Raw genomic sequence first — 22,924 nt, forward strand, 5'->3', positions numbered from 1 at the left:
CTATTAGCCAAGTAATTTTTTCTGGAAATTTAGTTGATTTACAAAGTTGTGTTAATTTCTGCTGTACAGCAAAGTGATTCAGTTATACACATATATACATTCTTTTTTTGTATTCTATTCCATTATGGTTTATCATAGGATATTGAACATAGTTCTCTGTGCTATACAGTAGGACCTTGTTGTTTATCCATTCTGTATATAAAAGTGCAAAATAATTTTTAGAACTATTTAGTTCATCATGATACTTGACTATAAAATCCCTCAATGGGTCTTTTAGCTTCAGGATAAAGTCCAGACTTCATTTGTGCTTCAACGATCTGGCCCTCGTCTATCTTTCTGGCCTCATATTTTTCCATTGTCTCTCCTTACCCTTCCTCCTTTTACCCTCCCCCAGCCTCAATATATTGGTCTCTACTTGCAGCATGCCATTCTTCCATGTCTTTGTATGCATGACTGTCTCTGCCTAGGATGTTCTGATTGACTTACCCAACTGGTCTCTGACAACTCTCTTGTCTTCCAAGGCAAAATTGACCCATTATAGTATTCTGTGATGTTCATTACATGTATTAAATGAGATACTTGAAAATGCATAAGACAGTGTAAGGCATATTCTACTTATTTTGTTTTTGTTTTTTTTTTTTTTTTTGCGGTACGCAGGCCTCTCACTGTTGTGGCCTCTCCCGTTGTGGAGCACAGGCTCCGGACGCGCAGGCTCAGCGGCCATGGCTCAGGCGCCCAGCCGCTCCGCGGCAAGGGGGATCTTCCTGGACCGGGGCACGAACCCGCATCCCCTGCATCGGCAGGCGGACTCTCAACCATTGCGCCACCAGGGAAGCCCCGGTGCCGGTATTTTTGAGGGAGGGTAATGACGCTGGTTCTGAAAGTATGGAAAAAACTGAAAACTAGAACCAAGTGCTACTGGAACAAACTACTGCTGTCAGGTACGGTACTGATGATGGGACGACACTGATAGGTGAGCAAACAGAAGTCTCTCCACTCCTCGTCCAATCTTCTGTTTCCCTCTAGCGTCCTCTATTGGCAGAACCTAACAGGGAGCCAGGTGACAAAGGAGAAATATGTTTGCCTAGTCCCAGCCTCATCATCACAAAGAAGAATACAGAAAGGTGGGTTTGGAACTGAGAGACAATAGCTGAATAACTGGCACACTAAGGCAACTGTACAACGTACACTGTGAAAATGCATGAGGTAGGTTGATGCTTGTTTGCATAGATAAAGCTCAAAGTTTCTCTTGTAAAAATAAGAAATATGCAGAATGATATGTATAATTTGATGCCACGTATACAAAATCTTAAAAAATGCAAAATAGTACTAAGGTATTTATGTACATATGTAATAAACTACCAAGAAGTCATGGGAATGATCTAAAATAACCTTAGGATAATGACTTCCTCTAATAAAAGCAAACAGGGAAAGGAGAAGAATGCAATTGGAAGGAAATACAAAAGGAGCCCATTCTATTCATAACACCTTATTCCATAAACGGAGCAGAGGGTACATATTCTTTCACTTAATTTCTTGTACTATCACTTTATCTTCTTTTCTAGTATATTTGGATTCCTTTCAAATTAGTTAGATGTTTAATTGATGAATAGGTTCCTAGCCATGAGGCATGAGTTAGGACTTAATAGTAAGGCACATATTTGCCCTCCAACTACATACTTCGTACTTCTATTTTCATGTAGTCAAGAGCATGTTTATGCTAGATGTCTCCCAGCAGGAATAAATTATAAGCAATTGCTTTTCCGTCATGTCCAAATGACAGTGCTCTCACAATTCACTGATATGTTCTATGAATTGCTAAGATACTTAAATCTAAATTCATATATGGTCATATTGGAAGCATGATCTGGTCAGTGAAAGATTTATATCTTGTACAGTAGGATCTACAGAACCATCATGTCCTAAATACAAACAGACACCCATTCTGGGCACCCATTCTCTCTGTTCTTAGTAATTTTTTTTAGTTCATTCAGCAGCTTTGTTTCAGGCACTATGCCATACATTAGAAATACATCATGGTGAGTAAGCATGATTTCTGTCCCTGAGAAGTTCATTTCAGTGGTAAATATATCAAATGTGATGCTTTTTATAACATGAAGTGTTACTAGTACTTACCAATGCCATGAGGGTTGTAAGAATTTAAAATGGATGTAAAGTCTTGTAGGAATAATTTATTTTAGGCCTCACATTCTTTGCTTTAAAATCTACCATTTCTTATATTTTTAAATAAGTCTTAGATTTCTTTAGCTCTGGCTTTTCAATTCTAGCACATGGAACCTTACCTGTAATCTTGAAGTTGCTATGGTGGACCTCCTAATTACAGATAAGAGAAGGGCAGGCTAAATGCAGGTGGGTGGGGAATGAAAGTCAAACAAAAAAGCCACCTGAAGTGTCTGTGTAAGGTCTGATGCCCAAAACATTAAATTCCTGTCCTATCACTGGTAACCACATGAATGTCCTTGTAAAGTTGTCTATGAAAACCCCCATTTTAGCCTTCTGGAATTCAAATATTTTATATGTCTGCTATACCCGCTCTTCATTTATAAAGCCCTTCTGGCTCATTAGTCATCCTGGGTAACTGCATTTAAGTTTGCACTTCTGATTCTAGAAGATATATAAACGGCCATTTTTCTTTATCATAAAAAATGAGTATTGACCCTTTTTGCCTCTTTTCTCTTTGTTCATAAAAATCAGACTCTCTTAGGAAACTCATCTTCAAACAGTATAATGAAAAACTCAATATTAGCAATCTCCTAAAACATTTTCATTCTTTATTATTTATTTTATTAAAAAGATTGAAATTATAGTGTAAAATGACCTTAGCATAAGAATTCCTGAGTCTCCAGCTAATGGACTGAATTTTGAGAGTTCAACAGGAAGAAGTGAAGGGTAGCGTATCTTTCTAAAAATTAACATCTGGGATAAAAAGAAAAATGAAAAGTACATAAGAGGAGCAGGGAAACAAGGGCTCACAACTCTTATAACTGATCAAAGCTATCATCAGGGTTGTTCGATCCATATTTATATGAGGTGTCACAAGATATTTGAGGACAGGTAAATTAATATCATGCAGTTCACCCGTATTATTTTTCTCCTTTGACTTATCATCAAGTGACCTGGAAATTCTCTAGGAGATTGTTAAAATATCTTCTTTCCTCCTCCAAGTACTACTTCATGTCTCCAGGTCCAGTAACTCAAGAAATCCTCTTCCCAGTTGTTACTGTTTTTATTCAGTACATCCAAATATCTTTTTAAGAATGCCTTTGTTAGAGGTATCTGTGTGTGGCTAAGTGCTTGAGTGTGTGTGTGTGTGTGTGTGTGTGTGTGTGTGTGTGTGTTATGACCATATTTACTTAAGCAGGCATCAGCCCTAAGATATTTTTAGAACATTATCATCTATGAGATACCTAAGAGAGATGGTCAGAATGGAGTTAAAGAATGTGAATGGAATTTAAGAGAGGTCAAAAGTGAGAAAAAAATGCCACTGGAAATCACTTATGTAGATGAATATGCTAACACCATGTGGATGGGTCAAAATGCAAAGAAGGAATAAAAAAGTAGAAAGTAGAGGTAGTGATCCTTGTAGAGTAGGCTGCGAATATATCACAGAAATTACTGGACTAGATATGACAGGGGCAGTGTCACAGAATGAATGGTAAAAAGATCAAAGAGAATGCATAGACCATGTCCCAGTACCTAGTGCCTGGAACATAGTATGAAATCAACAAATGCTATGTGAATGAAAGAACAAAAGACAGAGAGTGAGCCCTGAGGGAAGGAAGCTGAAGGAGCAGCTTTGCAGTACAGGTGCCCGCAACTGGGAAGCTGTGACAGCGCATTTTAGGAAGAATCCTGGTGAAATTCAGGATAGGTGGAAACCAGCACCTTGTTTATTCCCTCCAGAACCACAGGACACTCGAGAACTAACAAATTTTAAGGTGAGACAGAAAGACGCTTATCACAGAAACTGGACTCTAACATCACATTCGTTAGAAACTAAAGAGCTACTCCCTCAGGTGTATTTCCCTAAATCAATGCCAAATGAAACTACTTGAGTTGTTTGATAAAACACAGTGGGTGTGTGAAAACCACTGATGAGATATGGGTTAAAACATTGTGATGCAATTTTGCAATTAAGTACTCTTTATTTTCCTTGGGACTTGTGCAATTTTTTGTTTTGTTTTGTTTTTATTTTTAATGAGTTGAAGTACAGCTGACAGCTCTAAGTGTGAATGAAGGGAAGAACTGTCCCTTAGAATCTGTGAGGATATCCTTGCTTGTATCTTTCTCAAACCTGTGGGTTTAGTTTCAGCAGTCGACTGGAAGTGAAATACTGTTGCCCAAGAGTCACAGAACACATTGCAAAACCATTGCATAATGTCTAACTTCCTCAAGCGAAACCTGGCAAATCTGAAATGTTCTATATTTTATGAAGAGATAAAAGAACACACAATTTTGATGATTATATGATTTTGGACTATTTACATACATATACGTTCATCATCACTAAAAAAGCAGATACTCAATGTTGAAAATAGTGTTACCATTAACAGTCATGGTGGGGCTTCCCTGGTGGCACAGTGGTTAAGAATCCACCTGCCAATGCAGGGGACATGGGTTCGAGCCCAGATCCATGAAGATCCCACATGCTGCGGAGCAACTAAACCCGTATGCCACAACTACTGAGCCTGTGCTCTAGAGCCCGCGAACCACAACTACTGAGCCTGCAAGCCACAACTACTGAAGTCTTGTGCTCCGCAACAAGAGAAGCCACCGCAATGAGGAGCCCACGCGCCGCAGCAAAGAGTAACCGTCGCTCGCCACAGCTAGAGAAAGGCCGTGCGCAGCAACAAAGACTCAACACAGCCAAAAATAAATAAATAAATTAAATTAAAAACAAAAAACAGTCATGGTCTTTGTGTTATGGGATTTGTGCCTGTTAGATTACACCACAGCCTTTAGGCAGGACTGTTTGGAGCTATGAATACCCATTAACCTGGACTAGCTATTATTTCTTCTAGAACATCTCAAAACAACTTTCATTGTTAAGATAAACATCAACGTTGGAGTTTATGTTTCCAGTGAAACTCCAATGAGTTTATATTTCCATCTGATTAGAAAGCAAATCCTCCCCAATCATTAGCACAGAAAACTAGATGAGTTCAAACTGTCTTTAATGTCAAAGGGAATTCAGTCATAAACGTCTCAATTCCCATCATTACTGTTCTCTCCCAAGGCTACCACTATATTTACAATGTCCCTGAAGCTCTTCACTCTGCTTATGCTCACACACACAGCTAATAAGGCTGGAGCCAGGATTAATCCTCATTTACATGACCCAAACCTCAATTATACCATTATACCATACTGTATTATTTCAGCGTAGCCAAAAAAGAGGCAAAATTACCATAACACTTAAATATAATCCTTGATGAGAAAAAATATATATTTGGAAATCCTTGGTCTATACTGGGGAGCGAGCCATTCGAAGTTTCTTAGTAAACTTGGGATGCAACAATGAATATGATAAAGCGATGTCCTACACCATCACAATATTTTGCAAAGCTATGATCATTAATAATGTGGATATTATCAGGTAAGTTGTTGCTGAGTTGCTGGTCCCACCTGAGATGGAACGTACGTCTTTAGTGTACCATCTGCCAAACAGTGACACTGTTAGGATAGGCTCAGATGATCCATTCTTGTTTACCAAACGCCCATCTTTTAGTACCTAAAGAAAAAGTGGGAAAAGTATAGTCAACTTGATTAGAATATACATTACAAGCAGACTCATGATTTTGAAACCATCCTAGATATCCTGGAAGGTAAGGGGGCTAGGGCTGGGGTTGGGGGTTGGGGAACAGATGGGAAAGATAGGAAACAGCTATTTTAGAGCCATTCTAGAGGGTTCAATAATTGAGTTTAAACAATCAGATGTAACCCTTAATGAAAAGTCAGAAATCATCAGTAGCAAAAATTTATTGAGTCCAATTATATGCAAGATAACCGGGAACCAGAGGAACACAAATAACACCCTTCCCTCAAGAAGCTTAAAAGTTAATGGTGAAACTGAGAAGATCCCACATATAAAGAGAGAAATCAGTATATTAGTATATTGCACAGAGAAACAGGTATGTGCTTAGGAGGTCTGAGAAGGAATAGCTGAACTGCTCTGCTTCCCAAGGTGGGATACAGTCTGCTACAAGGAGCAGTTAGGAATTTCTCCCTGGGGCTGTATGATGGAAGACTTTGTGCCAAGTGGAAATCAAGCAGCAAAGGCTCATTCTGAGATAGGAATGTATGTGACAGATCTAGGCAATGTGCTTTCTCACTCCAATATGGTTAGAACAAGTTGTGTGCTGGAGCCAGTGGTGTGTAAGCTCACAACAACAGACTGTTAAATCTCCAGGAACTTTGACAGCTGGTTGTTAAACATGGCTGTTCTTGAAATTGATGGTGGTGAGAATATTTACATCATGATAACTGGCAAATGCCACAAATCTGAACTTTTCTTTTTCTTCCTCAGAGAGTGGCTTGTTACAATTTACAGCACATCACTAGCTGGAGTTGAAGATTATTGAAGAGGAGACTAAGCCATATGGTCAAAGAGAACTGTAGGGATCGGATTTGTGAAAGCCATGAATGATCAGATCTATATCCTGAAGGCAAGAGGCTTCTCTGTAAGGGAGTAATGTATGCAAAGTAATGGAACAAGAATAGAAAAAAACACAAATAGACAACAGATAGAACAAGAATTAAAGAAAATGAGTTCATCATCAGTTGTGAGAAGGACAGTTTGGATGGGGAAGAGCTTAGAAGGTGAGAAATTAGATACTTTATAACTAGAAGTAGAAAATCACTAAATATCCTCAAAGATGATTATTGTGGTGACACATACACACAAATACATAGCTCACTGACAAGTCGTCAAACACACAACCTGTTGGTAATTAAATGAACAAATATAAAATGTTAAATGTTCATTGTTTATTGTGTTCATTGTTTCTAAATAGTCCCTTGTTTATTAAATTGTTCCTTAAAGAACAAAAATGAAATAACAGAGGTATATTTCAAATTACATTTGGGTGAAAGTTTGAAACAAGTTAAACACAAATATTTAGTTTTCTTGTGACTTTTCATCAATATAGTAAAATTGTGTCTATTTTGACCTTCTTGGAATTAATTGTTCCACATCGGTGATTGTCCCTTGGGTTCTAGTTAGAACTTAGCTTTTTACTGTTTTCTTGTTACAAATTTTCCTATACTATATAATAGTATAATAGTATACTATATAGCTGGCCTTCTAAGTTACACACTCAAGATAATTTGACCTTTTTGACTATTCCCTTAAACTGGTAGTTTTTACCCACCAAAATCACCTGTAGGACTATGAAAAATATAGGTCTCATCCTCAGAGATTCTGATTTACTGTATCTACAGTGGAACCTGGCCTCCTACTCCCCCACTCTGTCTGCACATTGATGTGTACTTCCATGATGTTCAGTACACATGGCCTAATTCTGGCAAGCTTTTCCTCCAGTTGTTGATGAACTTGGTTAACTAGGTAAACCTTTTGAGGTAAGTACCTAAAAATACATCCTGATGCTTGTATAATGCTTCACTGTTCACAAAGTGCTTTCACATGCATTACCAAATCAGTGAGGAAGATATTCTCCCCATTTTACAGGCAGGAAATACAGAGGTTAACTGACTTGCACAAACTTACATAACTAGTTAGTTGCAGAGGCCACACTTCTGATAATATACCAGAGTTAACCTACAATGTTAAAGCAAGATGTTTCCCACAGTTGTGGTGATGGTCAGTAACACTTCATGCTCTTAGCGTAGAACTAAGGATGGGGAAAAGATAGGCAATGAATATGTTGGAATCTCTGCAGAAGTGATCCTCAAAGATAACGTGTAAATATGTGTTGATGGAGAGTCCATTAGTCAAGGAAACTGGGGAAATACTCAGGAAGACATGGTCAGTGTGACTCATGTAAAAATCTTGTCATCTATGGCAGGGGTCCCCAACCCCCGGGCCACGGACTGGTACCAGTACCAGTCCGTGGCCTGTTAGGAACCGGGCGACACAGCAGGAGGTGAGTGGAGGGCAAGTGAGCGAAGCTTCATCTGTATTTACAGCCGCTCCCCATCACTCGTGTTACCGCCTGAGCTCCGCCTCCTCTGAGAATCTAATGCCGCCGCTGATCTATTTTTTAAAATCATACTCAGAAAATTAGATTGTGTGCTAAACGTAAATGGCAGGGCTTACAAGATATAGTGCACCCATACCTAAGCTTACCTGGGTGAACCGTACTTTCCCATCTCTGACTTCCTTGAATTGGCCCCTGAAACTTTCAGTTCATTTACACATATTTGTGCCACTCTAGCCAACTTTCAACTACTGGATTTGAGTTCCAGACCCCTTACTTCAGATCTGATCAAGATTTTCTGTAGTTGGCATTTAAGCTTTTATTCCAGCCTCAATTTGCTGATGAGATTCTGCCTAACTGGGTTCTATGGCAGCCAAGGATTCCCATTCTCTGGGTTTCCCAGCCTTAAGGCTGCACTGTATGTTGAACTGTTGGTATCACAGAATTAAATATTTTTATAAATATGACCAATTCCAATCTGATAAAACAGGCAGACACAGATATATGACCATAAGCAATCTGCAATTTTAAAGATTTCCTTGCTTGATGTTTTGGATTAATTAACTTACATCCTATTTTTTCTTTTATAAAAAAAAATGCAGTGATTTCACTTTAGGTTCTGAAACTCTGCCACTGTTTGTCACAGTTCAGTGAAGACATTAAGGGCCAAACTTGTAGAGTATGTGTATGTACATGTGTATATGTGCCATGTACTGACTAGAAGATACAAACCTACAGAATCTTAATTTTAATTTGAGACTAGCTTAATTTGTGGATTAATTGGCTATGGTCACTATGGTTTATGAAATAAATATTTGATTTTCTGTTTGTCTCCACATGTGACAAAAAGAAACTAAAAATCTGTAAGTAAATATTCTGCAATGAATGTTGCCTCAGGCTCATAGGGTCTAGGTATCTTATGGTGTTATTCCAACAATGTGTCATCACTTTAGAATTAGTTGCTGTATGTTGCAAAAATGGTCACAAAAATTTCCCCTCCTTTATCCATACCCTTTGCAGTATGATTTTACAGCTCTTCCCATTGAGAGTTCTGCAGCATTTATTTCTCCACCCTTTGAATCTACCTTGGTCACGTGACTTGCTTTGGTAGATGAGATATTTGCAAACATGTTGCAAGTAGAGACTTGAAAAGAACTGGCCTATTGTGTTTTTCCCTATTTATGCTCTCGGACTCCTTAATCTAACGTGTGAACAAGACAAGGCTTTCTGGAAGACGAAGGACCACAGAGGGAGAGTGGCCCCAATCATCTCACCTCTCCAAGACTATGCCATCACAAATCAGCCAGCCCCAAACAACCCTCCTGCTAGCGGCAGATGCATGAATGAGCCCAACCAAGATCAACCGAGCCTCTTCTAGTCCAGAAGAACAGCCTAGCTACACCCAGTTCACATCACCAACCACAAAATCAGGGCTAAAGAAATAGTTATTGTGTAAAGCCATGAAACTTTGAGGAGTCTCTTACACAGCAAAAGTTAACAGATACAGTTGTCATAGACTGTTTTATTTGACTTCAGAAAACAGATAAAATGAAGACACTCTTAAAGTTATCCTACCTCAAATTTTCCAGGTGCCAGATTGATTTCAGTAAGTAGCACTTCAGGAAAAACATACTCCGTTCTAAATGTGCCACTTAGGGAGAACATTTCAAATCTTGTCAGAGCAGTGTCTACTGGCTGTCCACAAGTTGCCAGATCAGTAGATTTACATTTCACCATTGTGCATACCTGTGTAGAAAAGACACAAATAAAATGCAATGTCTTGCATCTAAGTTACTTGTACTAGAACTGTTGACTCAGTTTACAAACGTAGCAAAGTAAATATTTTCACCATTTGATAAAGGGATTTGGATCATATAATTACCTGCTTTATTGAAAATGGCAAATGATTAAGAACCAATTCCCACTTCCTGGGTAACTAGTGGGATTGAAAGAAAGAAGCCAGTTTAAAACTAGATTTGTAATAGGAAAGAACAAATCCACTCCATATTGGATCTGTTTCTTTTTATTTAAACCTTTGTAGTCTACTGCTTTTGCTACAAGTTAATCACTAAAGGCATGCTGCCTATAAGCTTTAAATTATACATAATGAACCATCTCTGAGAATCCTGCCTTTCATGTAATGAGCTAAAATACCTTTGTTTAGCTCACAGGAAACTTCCAGACCAGGCATACCTATGAATGGCTGCAGGAAGGAAAAAATAAACACATCCCCTCCAGAGTCTGAATGGAACTAGGATTTTACGCCCTCCCCATTTAGTGTAAAAGAAGCCTGAATTCTACCTCAGGGAAGATGGTTCTTTGGGACACTAGTCCACCATCTTCTCAGTCTGCTGGCTTTCCAAATAAAGTCACTATTCCTTGTCCCAACAACTCATCTTTCAATGTATTGGTCTGTCATACAGCAAGCAGTACAAGCTTGGACTTGGTAACAGATATAAACCATTAGTCTGGCATGTCAGATGATGGCATTTGGTCCAAGAAAGTAGAGGTATTTGGGAAACAGGAGTACAAAAGCCAAAAGGATGATTAAAATTTTGACCATCTCTCTTTTTTTTCATATCTTTTTCCTTAGGAGAAGGCAGTGAGGCACAGAGTAAAATAAGAAAAAACAAATGCATAGCCAACATTATATAAAAAGTTTAAAAAATTTGTCACTGGAAGGGCATTAAATGATCAGGACATTTGGTTACAAGAGAAGTTAAAATAAAAGTGATATCCCTACTTATTGTTGGTTTTAAAAGTTAAAACAAGACTTTATATTCAGATGTGTCAGCAAAGCTACTTAGAGAAGCCTTCTTGAAGTTCATTTCAATATGTAAACTGGCTTCATTAGTCAAATAGAAAATCAGCATTGTCAGGCTAATGTATTCTTTTAATGTGCTCAAAGCAAACAATCAATGATACTTAGCCCCCCTGCAAATGTCACATGATTAATCCCAAAGTGTGTGTGTGTGTGTGTGTGTGTGTGTGTGTGTGACACTGGCAATGCATGCAGTCATGCCAAGGAAAAGCATTTGGTTCCCTGGGACAAATATGAAAACTTAACCCTGGAATTTACTGACATCTAAACATTCCCTTTCTCTTGAGCTGAGATTACCTGCCAATACTCTCTTCTCCTTCTGCCATGAAGTCCAGCAAAAGCTCCTAGAACATACACTTCATTCTCTTTTCCTAACATTCTGTAGCTTAAATGACAGCACAGCTCTTTTTGACAGACTGTAAGGTTTCCTGCATTTTCAAAGAGTTCTGTGAAGTTGAACTCATCCCGGGAAATAAAACGCCTAAAGGGATTTTTCTGTCCTGGGAATGGTTTGATGGTGGTGGCGTAGGCACTCCAATTCACAGCTGGTGGGTAGGTTGGAGAGTTTCGAGGATACGAATCCACCTCTGCAAAGAGGATCTTTCCCAACTCTGTTTCCATATCATAATGGTATGCTTTGGGAGAGTGTGGTGCATAGATACCACTGCCTGTGAATGGAAGACAAGTCTTTTAAAAACAAAAAGCAAACCCAACACCACCAGTTTCCCCATCAGAATTGAGCATGTGGTCATGTCACAATATCAGTCACCATGAGAAAGCACAAGGCACTGAACACCTAAGTATAATACTTCTCCTATTCTCTACTGGAGGAGATTAAACTACATGATCAGTGGTCTCATTTCAAATAAACTTTGAATATAATTTACTAGCATTATAGAAAATTAAGCCAAATATTAAAATCGTTGTACTCAGGCGTTCCTGAGAGGTAGGGAAGTTAATGCAAAATTCCCTCCTGTTCTCCATTGTGGTGGTTTTCAAATATGTTCCAAAATTCTTCAACACTCCTTTCTCCAATGGGTGCATCTAATTCCCTTCACTTTGAGTGTGGGCTTGCCTTAGTGACATACTCCTAATCAACAGAACATGGTAGAAATGATGGTTTGTGACTAGTCATTAATGGCAATGCAGCTTTCCTCTTTCTCTCTCTCTCTCTCTCTCTCCTCTCTCTCTCTTTATCTCCCTCTCTCTCTCCCTCTTTCTCCCATTACTTGTTCTGGAGGAAGCCAGCTGCTATGTCATAAGGATACATCACACAGCCCTATGGAGAGGCCCATGTGCAAGAAATGAAGGTCTCCTCTCAACACCCACTGAGAAAGAGAGGAACCCTACCAATAGCCATATGAGTGAGCCATCCTGGAAGCAGACCTGCCAGCCCCAATCAAGGCTTCAGATGACTTTTAGTCCAGCCAACAGTTTAATGTAGCCTGAAGAGATGGCCTGAGCCAGGACCACCCAGTTAAGCTACTCCCAAATTCCTGACCAACACAAAGTGTAAGATAATAAATGTTTATTGTTTTTAAGCCACTTTCACTTTTTACTTTTAAAGCAACTTGTTATACAGCAACACGTCAATAATACACTACTCTGCCTTGCCAGTTATAGAGCATATCTTGTTTAGTTCCCTGCTTTGCCCCCTACTATCTCGTGGCCTTTGGCAAGTTACTTGCATCTTTGTGTGTCTCAGTTTTCTAATCTGCAAAATTGGAATGCTAGTACTCAGTGCATACATAGAGTTGTTGTGAGGATAGATGAAATAATACATATAAAAGTCTTAACACAGCCATAGCTGTTATAATCAAGCAGTAGCTTTTGTTTTCTTCTTCCTTTTTTTTTTTTTTAATAAAAGGATACAAACATAGTGAGAAGTCTCAACAAAGAACCAAAAAATTACAACAGGTCATATCTGAGGCACAAATTTCTCTGCATTTAGAAATATAATCAGCAAACCACATGTGGTCATGAATTACCTGTCATTTTTAGGTGGACATTATGTGTGTTGGCCACAAGAAGATTAACTCTCATTCCCATTGCCCAAGCTGAATGAAACTCAATAGCTGTCAAAAAGGGCAAAACATTCATCCAAGCTGTGGGAAACAATATAGTGTCCACGTGGAAATCTTTCACCAGGGTCACAGCAGGATCATGGAAGAGGATATCAAAGCATGTGAAAATGCCAAACTTCCCAAAGGAGGTGTTGAAAGTCACCAGCTCCGGCTTTTCGGGGACATCAAACTGAAGCTCAGAGTAGAGGTTGTACTATAACAAACACACGTGATGAAACCAGGAAAGGCTTTTTTATTGAAAAGGTGACACATGAAAACTCTCCAAGTTAGTAATTTTGAGATTTGGCAATGCTCAAGAGCAGGAAATCTATAGAAGGTGAATGACTCTGGTGAGTGGAAGTTAATTTCCAAAGAAAAATACGAAGAAATATAGTCTCTCTCACTCCCTCTCTCCCTCTCTCTCTCTCTATCTTTCCCTCTCTTTCTCTCTCTCTCCCTCCCTCTCTCTCCTTATCTTCCTCCCTCTCTCAATGAGGAGCCAAATACCTCCCCATAAATCCTAAACACTATGTGCTTCATAAAAGCTGAAGACATACATCATTTTTCTTTGAGTCCCTGATAACTAGAAACATAATAGATGCACAATAAATATCTATTAATCAGATGAGGGAGGCCCTCTCCCTCTTTACAGTGTCCCATCCAAAGTAATTTCAGGGACTCTTACCCAGCTTTCAAAATTGTTGTTAAAAATAAATATTTTATTTCATTCTCTCTGATTCCTTCCAAGTAAACTTGAGAAATGAACCTAGTCTAACTTAATAATCAGGGTCAACAGCTTAATAAAATGATTTGCAAAGTAGAAAAGACTGAGGGTTGGGAGCCAGACTATTAAAACTTCTCTCTAAATTTATTTTCTACCTAAAAAAAATTTTTAATTGAAATTTACTAGCATTTTAAGAATTGATTGAAAAAAGTACTCTTATCAGATCCATATGTCAGAGAGCGTGGGTCACAAACTGTTCCAAGGTACCCTGATGGAAGAGTGAGAGCTTCTCACTTTAGGATGACCCAGGTCCTCATTAGCTGTCCACATCCAGTGCTCTGTGCCATCCTGCCGTTTACTGGGCCTGCATAAATGGATTGACCAACTATGCTACCAGTTTAACTAGGTCAACACTTACAGAATGGAAGAGTAGCTGCAAAGAAAGAGCCTTTAAAAATGATACTCACAATGCAAACACAGTCTCTGAAACAAGGAAAATGGAAGTACTGACATTTCTATTTCCAGTCTGAGACACATTTTTGAGAACACAGAAGTTTAATTACATATAAAAACAAGTTGGGAAACCCACAAGTTTATGAAGAAAACTTTTTGAAAGTTTTGTGTTTTATTTATAAATACACAAATAAACACACAAGTAAACATAAATATATTTTATTTTGAGGACTCACGTTAAAATTTTTTTCCATATAGAGGTATATGATCAAAAACATTTGAAAGTCATTGGCTCAATATCACTCTTCTTGAGTAATTTTTATTTTTCACTAGGAGTTCCAGGAGATAATTTCTCCAGTCAGAAGATTTTGAAGCCACAATTAAGATGCTTAGAAAACATATGGGAGAGGAAAAGGAACATTCACACTGACCTGCACATCCCATAACCATTTAAAAGGTCAGCCTCTCTCCCGGTCCAATTTAGTACAAAATTATGACTTCAGGTTATTTTACTCTTTCAATTCAGATTTTAAAGTAAAAATCTTATGATTTGACCTTAAATCAACAAGAGGATAATTAAGTTAACTGGTATAGAAACTAAAAGAGAAAGATCATTTTTGTGACTTGATAGAAAGCAGGGAAATTAATTTCCATGTAACTGAGTCATACAATGTGGAAACATCTTTTATCATTTCAAAATTAAATGGTATCCAGACTACAGTCATCTCAGTATCTTTTATATCAATATTAAAATTACTTGTTTTATATATGCAAAAACTTTACCTCAATCCTGGACTATTACCAAACCTTTCTTAGAGGTCTCTGCCTACAATTTTTTCCGCGTTTCTAAAGTGTCATTTTCTTTATTGCTCGCTTTAAAAAAATCTTGGTAACATTGTGTTATAAGAGAATGAAGCTCTAACTCTTAAACACAGCATCCACCCCCTCATAGCAGGCTCCATATTACACACCCACCCCCTCTTACCTTATGGTAACGTGCCACCAGCTTTCCATTTGCATCATACACCACGTTGGTGTTGTATTGATAATGGCCATTAGGAGGACACGCGGAGTCACGGGAATGACATGGCTTTTTGTCCCCGATATTTGCCACGACATAGATAGAGTTGTCCTTGGCCAGGCAGCTGAGTCTTGCTTGTACTGGTGTATGACCAAATCTAAATCCAGTTTGAATTAAGACATTTCGGTAAGTCAGAGAGAGAAAGACAAATACTGTCTGATATAACTTATATGTGGAATTTTTAAAAGTCAGACTTGGAGAAACAGAAGACAGAATGGTGGTTACTATGGGCTGGATTGTGGGGAACTGGGGAGATGACGTTTAAGGGTACAAACTTGCAACAAATAGATAAATAAGTCCTGGAGACTGAATGTATAACATAGCACTTATAGTCAACAATCCTGCATGATAAACTTCAAAGTTGCTGTGAAACTGGATCTTAATTGTTCTCATACAAAAAAGAAATGATAATTATGTGATATGATAGAGATTATATGTAGAAGTCACAAATTGTGCCTAAACTTGATGAATTTTTTTCCACATTGTATCTATTGCTCCAGCAATTTATTATTCACTCTCCTGCACCAACGGTTGTCATCTCTCTACTAGTTCATTCCATCAGCATGCAAATATGCTCTAGTACCTCTCTTCTTTAATCAAAATAAAATAAAAAACCTCTCTTGACCCCCATGCCCCTCTACTTTATGCTCCATACCTTAGGTCCATCTTACAACAAAACTCCCTGGAAGAGCTGGACATTTTGCAATCCTCAGCCCATCTTCTCCTGTTCTCTTTAGAAGCGCTCAGATCAGCTTCCATAGCTATCATCCCACCCGACAACTCTCACTAATACTGAGGATGACATCCACATGATGTCATCTTCATGTGACATCTTGTGATCTTGTGCTACTTACCTGCAGCAGTTGACACAGTTACTTACACCCTCCTCCCGGAAACACTTCACCTTGCTCATTGGACCCCACGCTCTCATTCTCCTACTCACTGGGTGCTTTTCTCCATCTCCTTTTCTGGTTCCTCCTCATCTGCACTGAGTCTAAACACTGTAGTTTCTTATAGCACAAGCATTAGATCTCTTCTGTAACTCACTCCACAGGTGAACTCATCACGGTGTTAAAAATTGTTTTCTCCCTCTTAGCGGTAAGTTTCTTTTCTTTTTATAAAGGAAGTTTATTCTTTTATTATTTCCAAAAATAATCCAGCTCCTAAAGTCTTGAAGTTTAAGATGTATTTGGGAATTTGTTTCTTGGTAGTTAGGGAATAGCGAAATGAGCTTTCCTTCTGGTGTGAGGGCAGAGGTAGTGGTCTCAGTGTGTTAGTTGTGGTAATCCGAAATGCAGACGTATTACCTGGGTAGTGCAGGAATGGAACACCACTGGAACTCCCCTAGAAATGGTAGTGCTGTGAGCCATTAGACCAAGGCCAGCTCTGAGTGCCCTGAACTTTGGAAGCCCATACTCTGAAGATACCAAGATAACTGACAAATAAATAGCAGACTACAACAGAAGGGACATTATTCTTACCTTTGTGACTTTCTTTTTAGCTGTAACTCTGTGGCCTTATGTTATGCAAAGCGGTCTATAATTCTTATCTTTGGAGATGAAAGGAGTACGAACAGAAATGTTTGCAGGTCTTATAGAAAATTTGACTACTGTGTCTTTACAATGAATTGAATAACTTTATATGATGAAACTAACTTTCCTACTATAGAAATACTTTTAAAAAGTTTATGTTTAAGGACATAAAAATGTGCTTGACAGTGAGTGCCTAGAACTGTGACACTAAAGAAGGGAAATCCTATCTAAGAAGGTACATTTCTGTACCAGAGCTGTGTCGTAACCATCCTTTGGGCCCTCTGCTGGAAAAGTAGAATCAAGTCTCAAATAATATCTTTTTAATTATATCCTATAGCATTACAGATGTAGGACAGTACTGTATCATACCTCTGTGAATGTAAAACATCTTGTACGTGCTTTATGATACATAGTAGTGACCATGCTTTATCAGATCTATTTATAATGATGTTATTCTAGAATGTCTTCTTTCCAGATGATGATTGAGAAGCTAATAAAGAAAATGGTGCCAGGTACCACAACAGTAACAGAACTTTGCTGTTTTCTGAGGTTTTGTTTTTTTACCTTTTTTTCTTGAATGGAGTGCGCTATATGTCTCTATAATTTTGTTCAGATGCCTGCAGAACCTGGAAACGCTGTTGCTGCTAGTGACGTATAAAATACTGCTCTTGGTCTTTGAATATAAATAAATATATATATATATATATATATATATATATATACACATATATATGTATATACATAAAATTAGAATTTTTGGAAACTTTAGCTGTGCTGTCAACTTTGGAAAAAGTATCCCAGTTGTACTGTGTTGGGTTGGCACTGTACAGAAATTAACAGCTATATTGGTCTAGAAACGTTAACACATAATTTTTTCCATTTGTACAGAGGTAACACACTGTATTCAATATGTAAGGTCTCATCTACATGGGTTTGATTACAAAAACTAACAAAGTAATCTCTAAATAAAAATAAAAATTAAAATGTGCTTGAAAGGTCTCTATTTTTACCCTGAATAAAGAATATGTAGAGTGTTTTTTTATTTTTGTGGTTTCATCTGTGAATAGGTAACTCTTTGAGACATTTCTGCTTCCACTGAGGACCAAGATTCTTTGCTCTTTGACATTACTGACCAATGTGGAGGTGGCAATATACTTATTGATAAGTTATTAACCTTACTTGAGAATAGTCACACTACATGTGAAAGGAACAGAGTGAGGGCCATGTTAGGGTATCTTTTTAAAACTAAATATGATTATCAATATTTAAAAATGCAACTTTATTATTCTTGCATAGATGATAGATATTGTTTTATTTCCTAAAGCTTAATAGGTTTGAACATGGAGTTTATTTATAGAAGGCAAACAAGAGGAAATTTATAAACGTGAGTGTCTGAATAGAATGATGATAAACTTATCCATCCTATAAACTACATTATTACATTAGTTTCATTTTTAAGAGCAATGTGATTTGAAAAAAAGGCCTGTATTGGGCTTCCCTGGTGGCACAGTGGTTAGGAATCCGCCTGCCAATGTAAGGGCATGGGTTCGAGCCCTGGTCCGGGAAGATCCCACATGCCGCTGAGCAACTAAGCCCGTGTGCCACAACTACTGAGCCCGGGTGCCACAACTACTGAAGCCTGTGCACCTAGAGCCCGTGCTCCGCAGCAAGAGAAGCCACCGCAGTGAGAAGCCCGCGCACAGCAATGAAGAATAGCCCCCGCTCGCCGCAACCAGAGAAAGCCCACGTGCAGCAACAAAGACCCAACAGAACCAAAAATAAATAAATTTAAATAGATAAATTGATATTAAAAAAAAAGACCTGTATGTGAGAAGATTACTGTGGACCTAGATTTACTTAGGAGATATTTATAGATGATTCCTCATTTGAGCTGCCACTGCTAAAGCACATCCCCGACCTCACCAATGAGAATCTAGTAAGGTTCACCTTTGATTTTTACAGCACAATTATGTGTTTTGGAGCTTGCATTTAACAGGCAATCTGAATCCAAACCTCAGACGCTTCTTTATCATGACTGCACCTCCTGCTTCCTTACTGCAGCTCTTTATACATTTGCTGGTTACATGGGTTAATGCGTGAATGAATGCATGAAAAGGGATGGATTGATAGTTACTCTTATCCAGGTTAGTAAATCTGATTTAAAAATTTTTTCTCCCTGACTTTCTCCCTCCAACACTGACCTTGCCAGACTCTTTCATGCCAGACTCGAATATGCAACTGCCAGGGTTACATCTCCAGTTGGATATCTATTAAATCACAGCTCAAACTTCAGATGCACAAAACTGATTTCCTGAGTTCCATCCCAGACTTTCTATTCCTTCAGTGCTCCTGTAACCGAGAGGACCCTATGGGACCTTCCCAGGACAGACTCCCCCCAACCTCCATGCCCTCTACCTGCCTCTTTTTTTGTGGAAAAGCTTTAGTCTTCCAGGCCTCCCCTGAGTCACAAAAAACTGGCTCAAGAATTAATGATTGGAAGGATGTAAACACATAGTAAAAAAAAAAAGCAGTTGGGCGGGGAGAACTGGTAACAATTTAAATAATAGATTAGCTATACAGCAGAGTCACAGAATCTTTAGTTCCTCCCCAAAGAACATAAACAACAGAGTCTGACACACATTCCTCAATCGTTTTGCAGATACTAAAATCCCCACCAGATGGAAGAAGCTAATTGCATGATGACCATGAGCACATAACCCCCAGACTGGCTGGAGCCTGAGGATAGATGATGTTAACCCCTTTGACATCACCCTGTTACCTCACCATCAACCAATCAGAGAACTGCAAGAGCTGATCACACACCCTGCCACTATCTCCCTCACCTTGCCTTTAAAAACCCTTCCCTAAAATCCATCGGGCAGTTTCGGTCTTTTCAGCATGAGCTGCCTGTATGCCTTGCTTGGCCCTGCACTTTCCTTCACCACAGCCCGGTGTCAGTAGATAGGCTTTGCTGTGCCTGGGCAAGTGGACCCAAGTTTGGTTCAGTAACACTCCCTATGTCTGTAAATGGCAATTCCACGCCTCCAACTGCTCAGGCCAAACACTTGGGAGTCCCTCTTCATTTGTTTGTTTGTTTGTTTTCTTTTGTTTTCTGGTCGTGCCGAGTGGCCTATGGGATCTTGGTTCCCCGACCAGGGATTGAACCTGCCGCCCCTTCAGTGGAAGCATGGAGTCCTAACCACTGGACCGCCGGGGACGTCTCATTAGCAGTAATCTTTTGATGTTGGGCTACCTTGTCTGTTTTTTCCTTTGGGGGGGTTGTAAAAACTCCTATATATCTTGGCTCCTACCTTACCTCTTTGGAACTGTCCGAAGAGGTATCTGAGGGGCTATATCCCAGGCTAAAGTCCTTGGTAAAGCCCCAAAGAAAACATAATTGTCAACTATTAGGTTGTGCTTTTTTTTTTCAGTCAGCATCCCTATTCTTATCTCCAAATGACATTCTATATAATAAATGTTTTTGTTTACATTTATCTTCTCCCACTAGAATATTCATAAGCCACAGGGAGGGCAAAGACTTTGTTTTAATAAGTGCTATATCTCCTATTCTTAAAATAGTATCTGGCACACAGTAGATGCTCAATAAGTAATAGTTAAATGAATTAAATGTAACTGTATTGGGTGACAACGCAAGCCCATTTTCTGACAAAATTTCTTTTTTCTAGTGTAGTGCTATGAAAGAGGTATTTACTAACCATATGGAATAGACCTCTCTCCCAACCTTCACCAGTTTCCAAAGCTACTGTGATATTTGACTAGTCCATAAATTTGCAACATATGTTGTTTTTAATAGGAAGTCCATCTTACAATCCTACTGTGAGATGAAAACAAATGGGTTGTCCCCTTTCTCAAAACTTCTAGGCAGAAAGATTGTCCAGGACTTCCCTGGTGGCACAGTGGTTGAGAATCTGCCTGCCAATGCAGAGGACACGGGTTTGAGCCCTGGTCTGGGAAGATCCCACCTGCTGCGGAGCAACTAGGCCTCTGAGCCACAACTACTGAGCCTGCGCATCTGGAGCCCGTGCTCCACAACAAGAGAGGCCGAGACAGTGAGAGGCCCGCACACCGCGATGAAGAGTGGTCCCCGCTCTCCACAACTAGAGAAAGCCCTCGCACAGAAATGAAGACCCAACACACCCAAAAATAAATAAATAAATTTATAAAAAAAAAGAAAGACTGTCCAGCTATTGCCCCTCTTCTTCCACAAAAGTGTTTCTTATAAACATCATAGGAAGCATCAGCTCAGAACAGGAATGATCGGCAAGTGGAGCGGTTGACTGTCATGTAACCTGATACTCTCCTCGTTGTGCAGTTAGTCTCTTTAGAGCTGAGAAAAGCTGTTTTCTGATAACCCTTATATAAAATTTACACTAACCACGAGTGCCTCAAAAAGCGTGGTATCCATAATCCTCCAGCAGGAACATGGCAAAGGGATGTTTAACAAACTTAATTTGAGGTACAAGAGTGAGAGAAAGTGCAAGAGGGTGAAAGAAAGTGCAAGAACGAGTGTGAAAGAGTGAGGGACTTTTTACTGCCAGTATGGAATTGTGCAATCCATGCCTCAATAATTCAAGCCTTAGTAGATAGTAGGAGTTATATATTAAATATACACACATATATTAAATATTTTACATTAGAAAGTTTCTAGGTTACTTTTTCCCAGGAAAGTTAGCTTTATGAGCCTAGGAAAATGCAAAGTTTCAAAACATAAAGTCTCACTAGAAAGTAGATAGTGAGGTCTTTCTGCCTGGGAAACAGATTCTAGAGCAGAGAGACTATGAATTGAAATATAGTACCTTCAATAGAGACCTTGGAATATTTTCCAAACACAACCCCGTGTGTCCACTTCAGAAATTAATTTTCATGAGAAATTAATATTCATGAGATCGTGTTCCCCTTAGTTTCTAATCCCAGTAATAAATATTTTTATATTTCTCCAAATTTAATAAAGATACTAGATTATAAATAATTGTTAAATGGCATCTAGGTACAATTTTTAAAAATCTAATGAATGCCAAGATATATATATAAATATAAAACAATAACATACACCACATACGTGATCATTCAGAATTTATCATTTTGCTGAAGTGAACGTGTACATTTTAGAGAACCACAGCACTTTTGTACAAACACCTAGGATAACTCAAATACCTGTGTGGGTCTTGACATGGAATCCAATTCACCAGAGGATCTGGAATATCCTCCAGATAAGGGAAAATGGCTTCCCTGGTAAATTTCCATCCATAAATTGCATCTTCCGGAGTCACAATGATCTGAGCACCCTGTTCAAAACAAGTTAAATCAAAATTATTTCCCTATGTATGTAGACAATGCAACACTCCAATCTTCACCAGCTCTCATGCCCCTCATAAATTATGATTAGCAGAAATAAAAGAATACCTGTTCAGCAGCCTGCTTAATTGCTCTCTCCAGAATATCTATATTCCTGTTCATGAGGAGCAAGGCATAATCCTGAGAAACGGGTGTTTCTGTGTCATTTGGCAATATGACAGCATGTTCATGTACTGCAGCTTTGAAAGTAACCAAAGCACTGACATGCAGAATAATTAGCGCAAAAACTGCCACGGAGGTTTGAAAAGAGGAAATGATCATGGTCAAGGTCTAGTGAGTTCTGCAAGTGAAAGTAACATTCATGTAGTATTTATAAAGGAAGGAACATTTAGGTAACATGACTGCCAGCTCTTATTTTACAATCTCATGAATATTATGCCTGATCATTTTGGAGGAAAAAAATTTCAGTTCCCTGAATACAATCAAAAAGTATTACAAGGGGTTTCCCTGGTGGCGCAGTGGTTGAGAATCCGCCTGCCGATGCAGGGGACACGGGTTCGTGCCCCGGTCTGGGAAGATCCCACATGCCGCGGAGCGGCTGGGCCCGTGAGCCATGGCCGCTGAGTCTGCGCATCCGGAGCCTGTGCTCCACAACGGGAGAGGCCACAACAGTGGGAGGCCCGCGTACCGCAAAAAAAAAAAAAAAAAAAAAAAAGTATTACAAGGATTGTACATGTACTATTGATAAGATTTAATG

At 38.9% G+C, this 22,924-nt stretch overlaps 1 protein-coding gene across 1 annotated transcript in view; it reads right to left on the minus strand.

Moving 5' to 3' along the window:
* The window catches only part of VNN2 (vanin 2), a 34,279-nt gene extending 11,772 nt beyond the window's left edge, over nt 1-22,507 (minus strand). Inside the window, 7 exon segments of the mRNA XM_033867738.2 lie at nt 5,647-5,752; nt 9,753-9,923; nt 11,296-11,666; nt 12,987-13,275; nt 15,224-15,416; nt 22,027-22,157; nt 22,276-22,507. Coding sequence (XP_033723629.2) covers nt 5,647-5,752; nt 9,753-9,923; nt 11,296-11,666; nt 12,987-13,275; nt 15,224-15,416; nt 22,027-22,157; nt 22,276-22,488 — 1,474 coding nt within the window. The 5' untranslated portion in view covers nt 22,489-22,507.
* Between the last annotated feature and the right edge of the window lie 417 nt (nt 22,508-22,924).

This window comes from Tursiops truncatus, chromosome 12 (genome assembly GCF_011762595.2).
Source record: "Tursiops truncatus isolate mTurTru1 chromosome 12, mTurTru1.mat.Y, whole genome shotgun sequence".
Lineage (NCBI taxonomy): Eukaryota > Metazoa > Chordata > Mammalia > Artiodactyla > Delphinidae > Tursiops > Tursiops truncatus.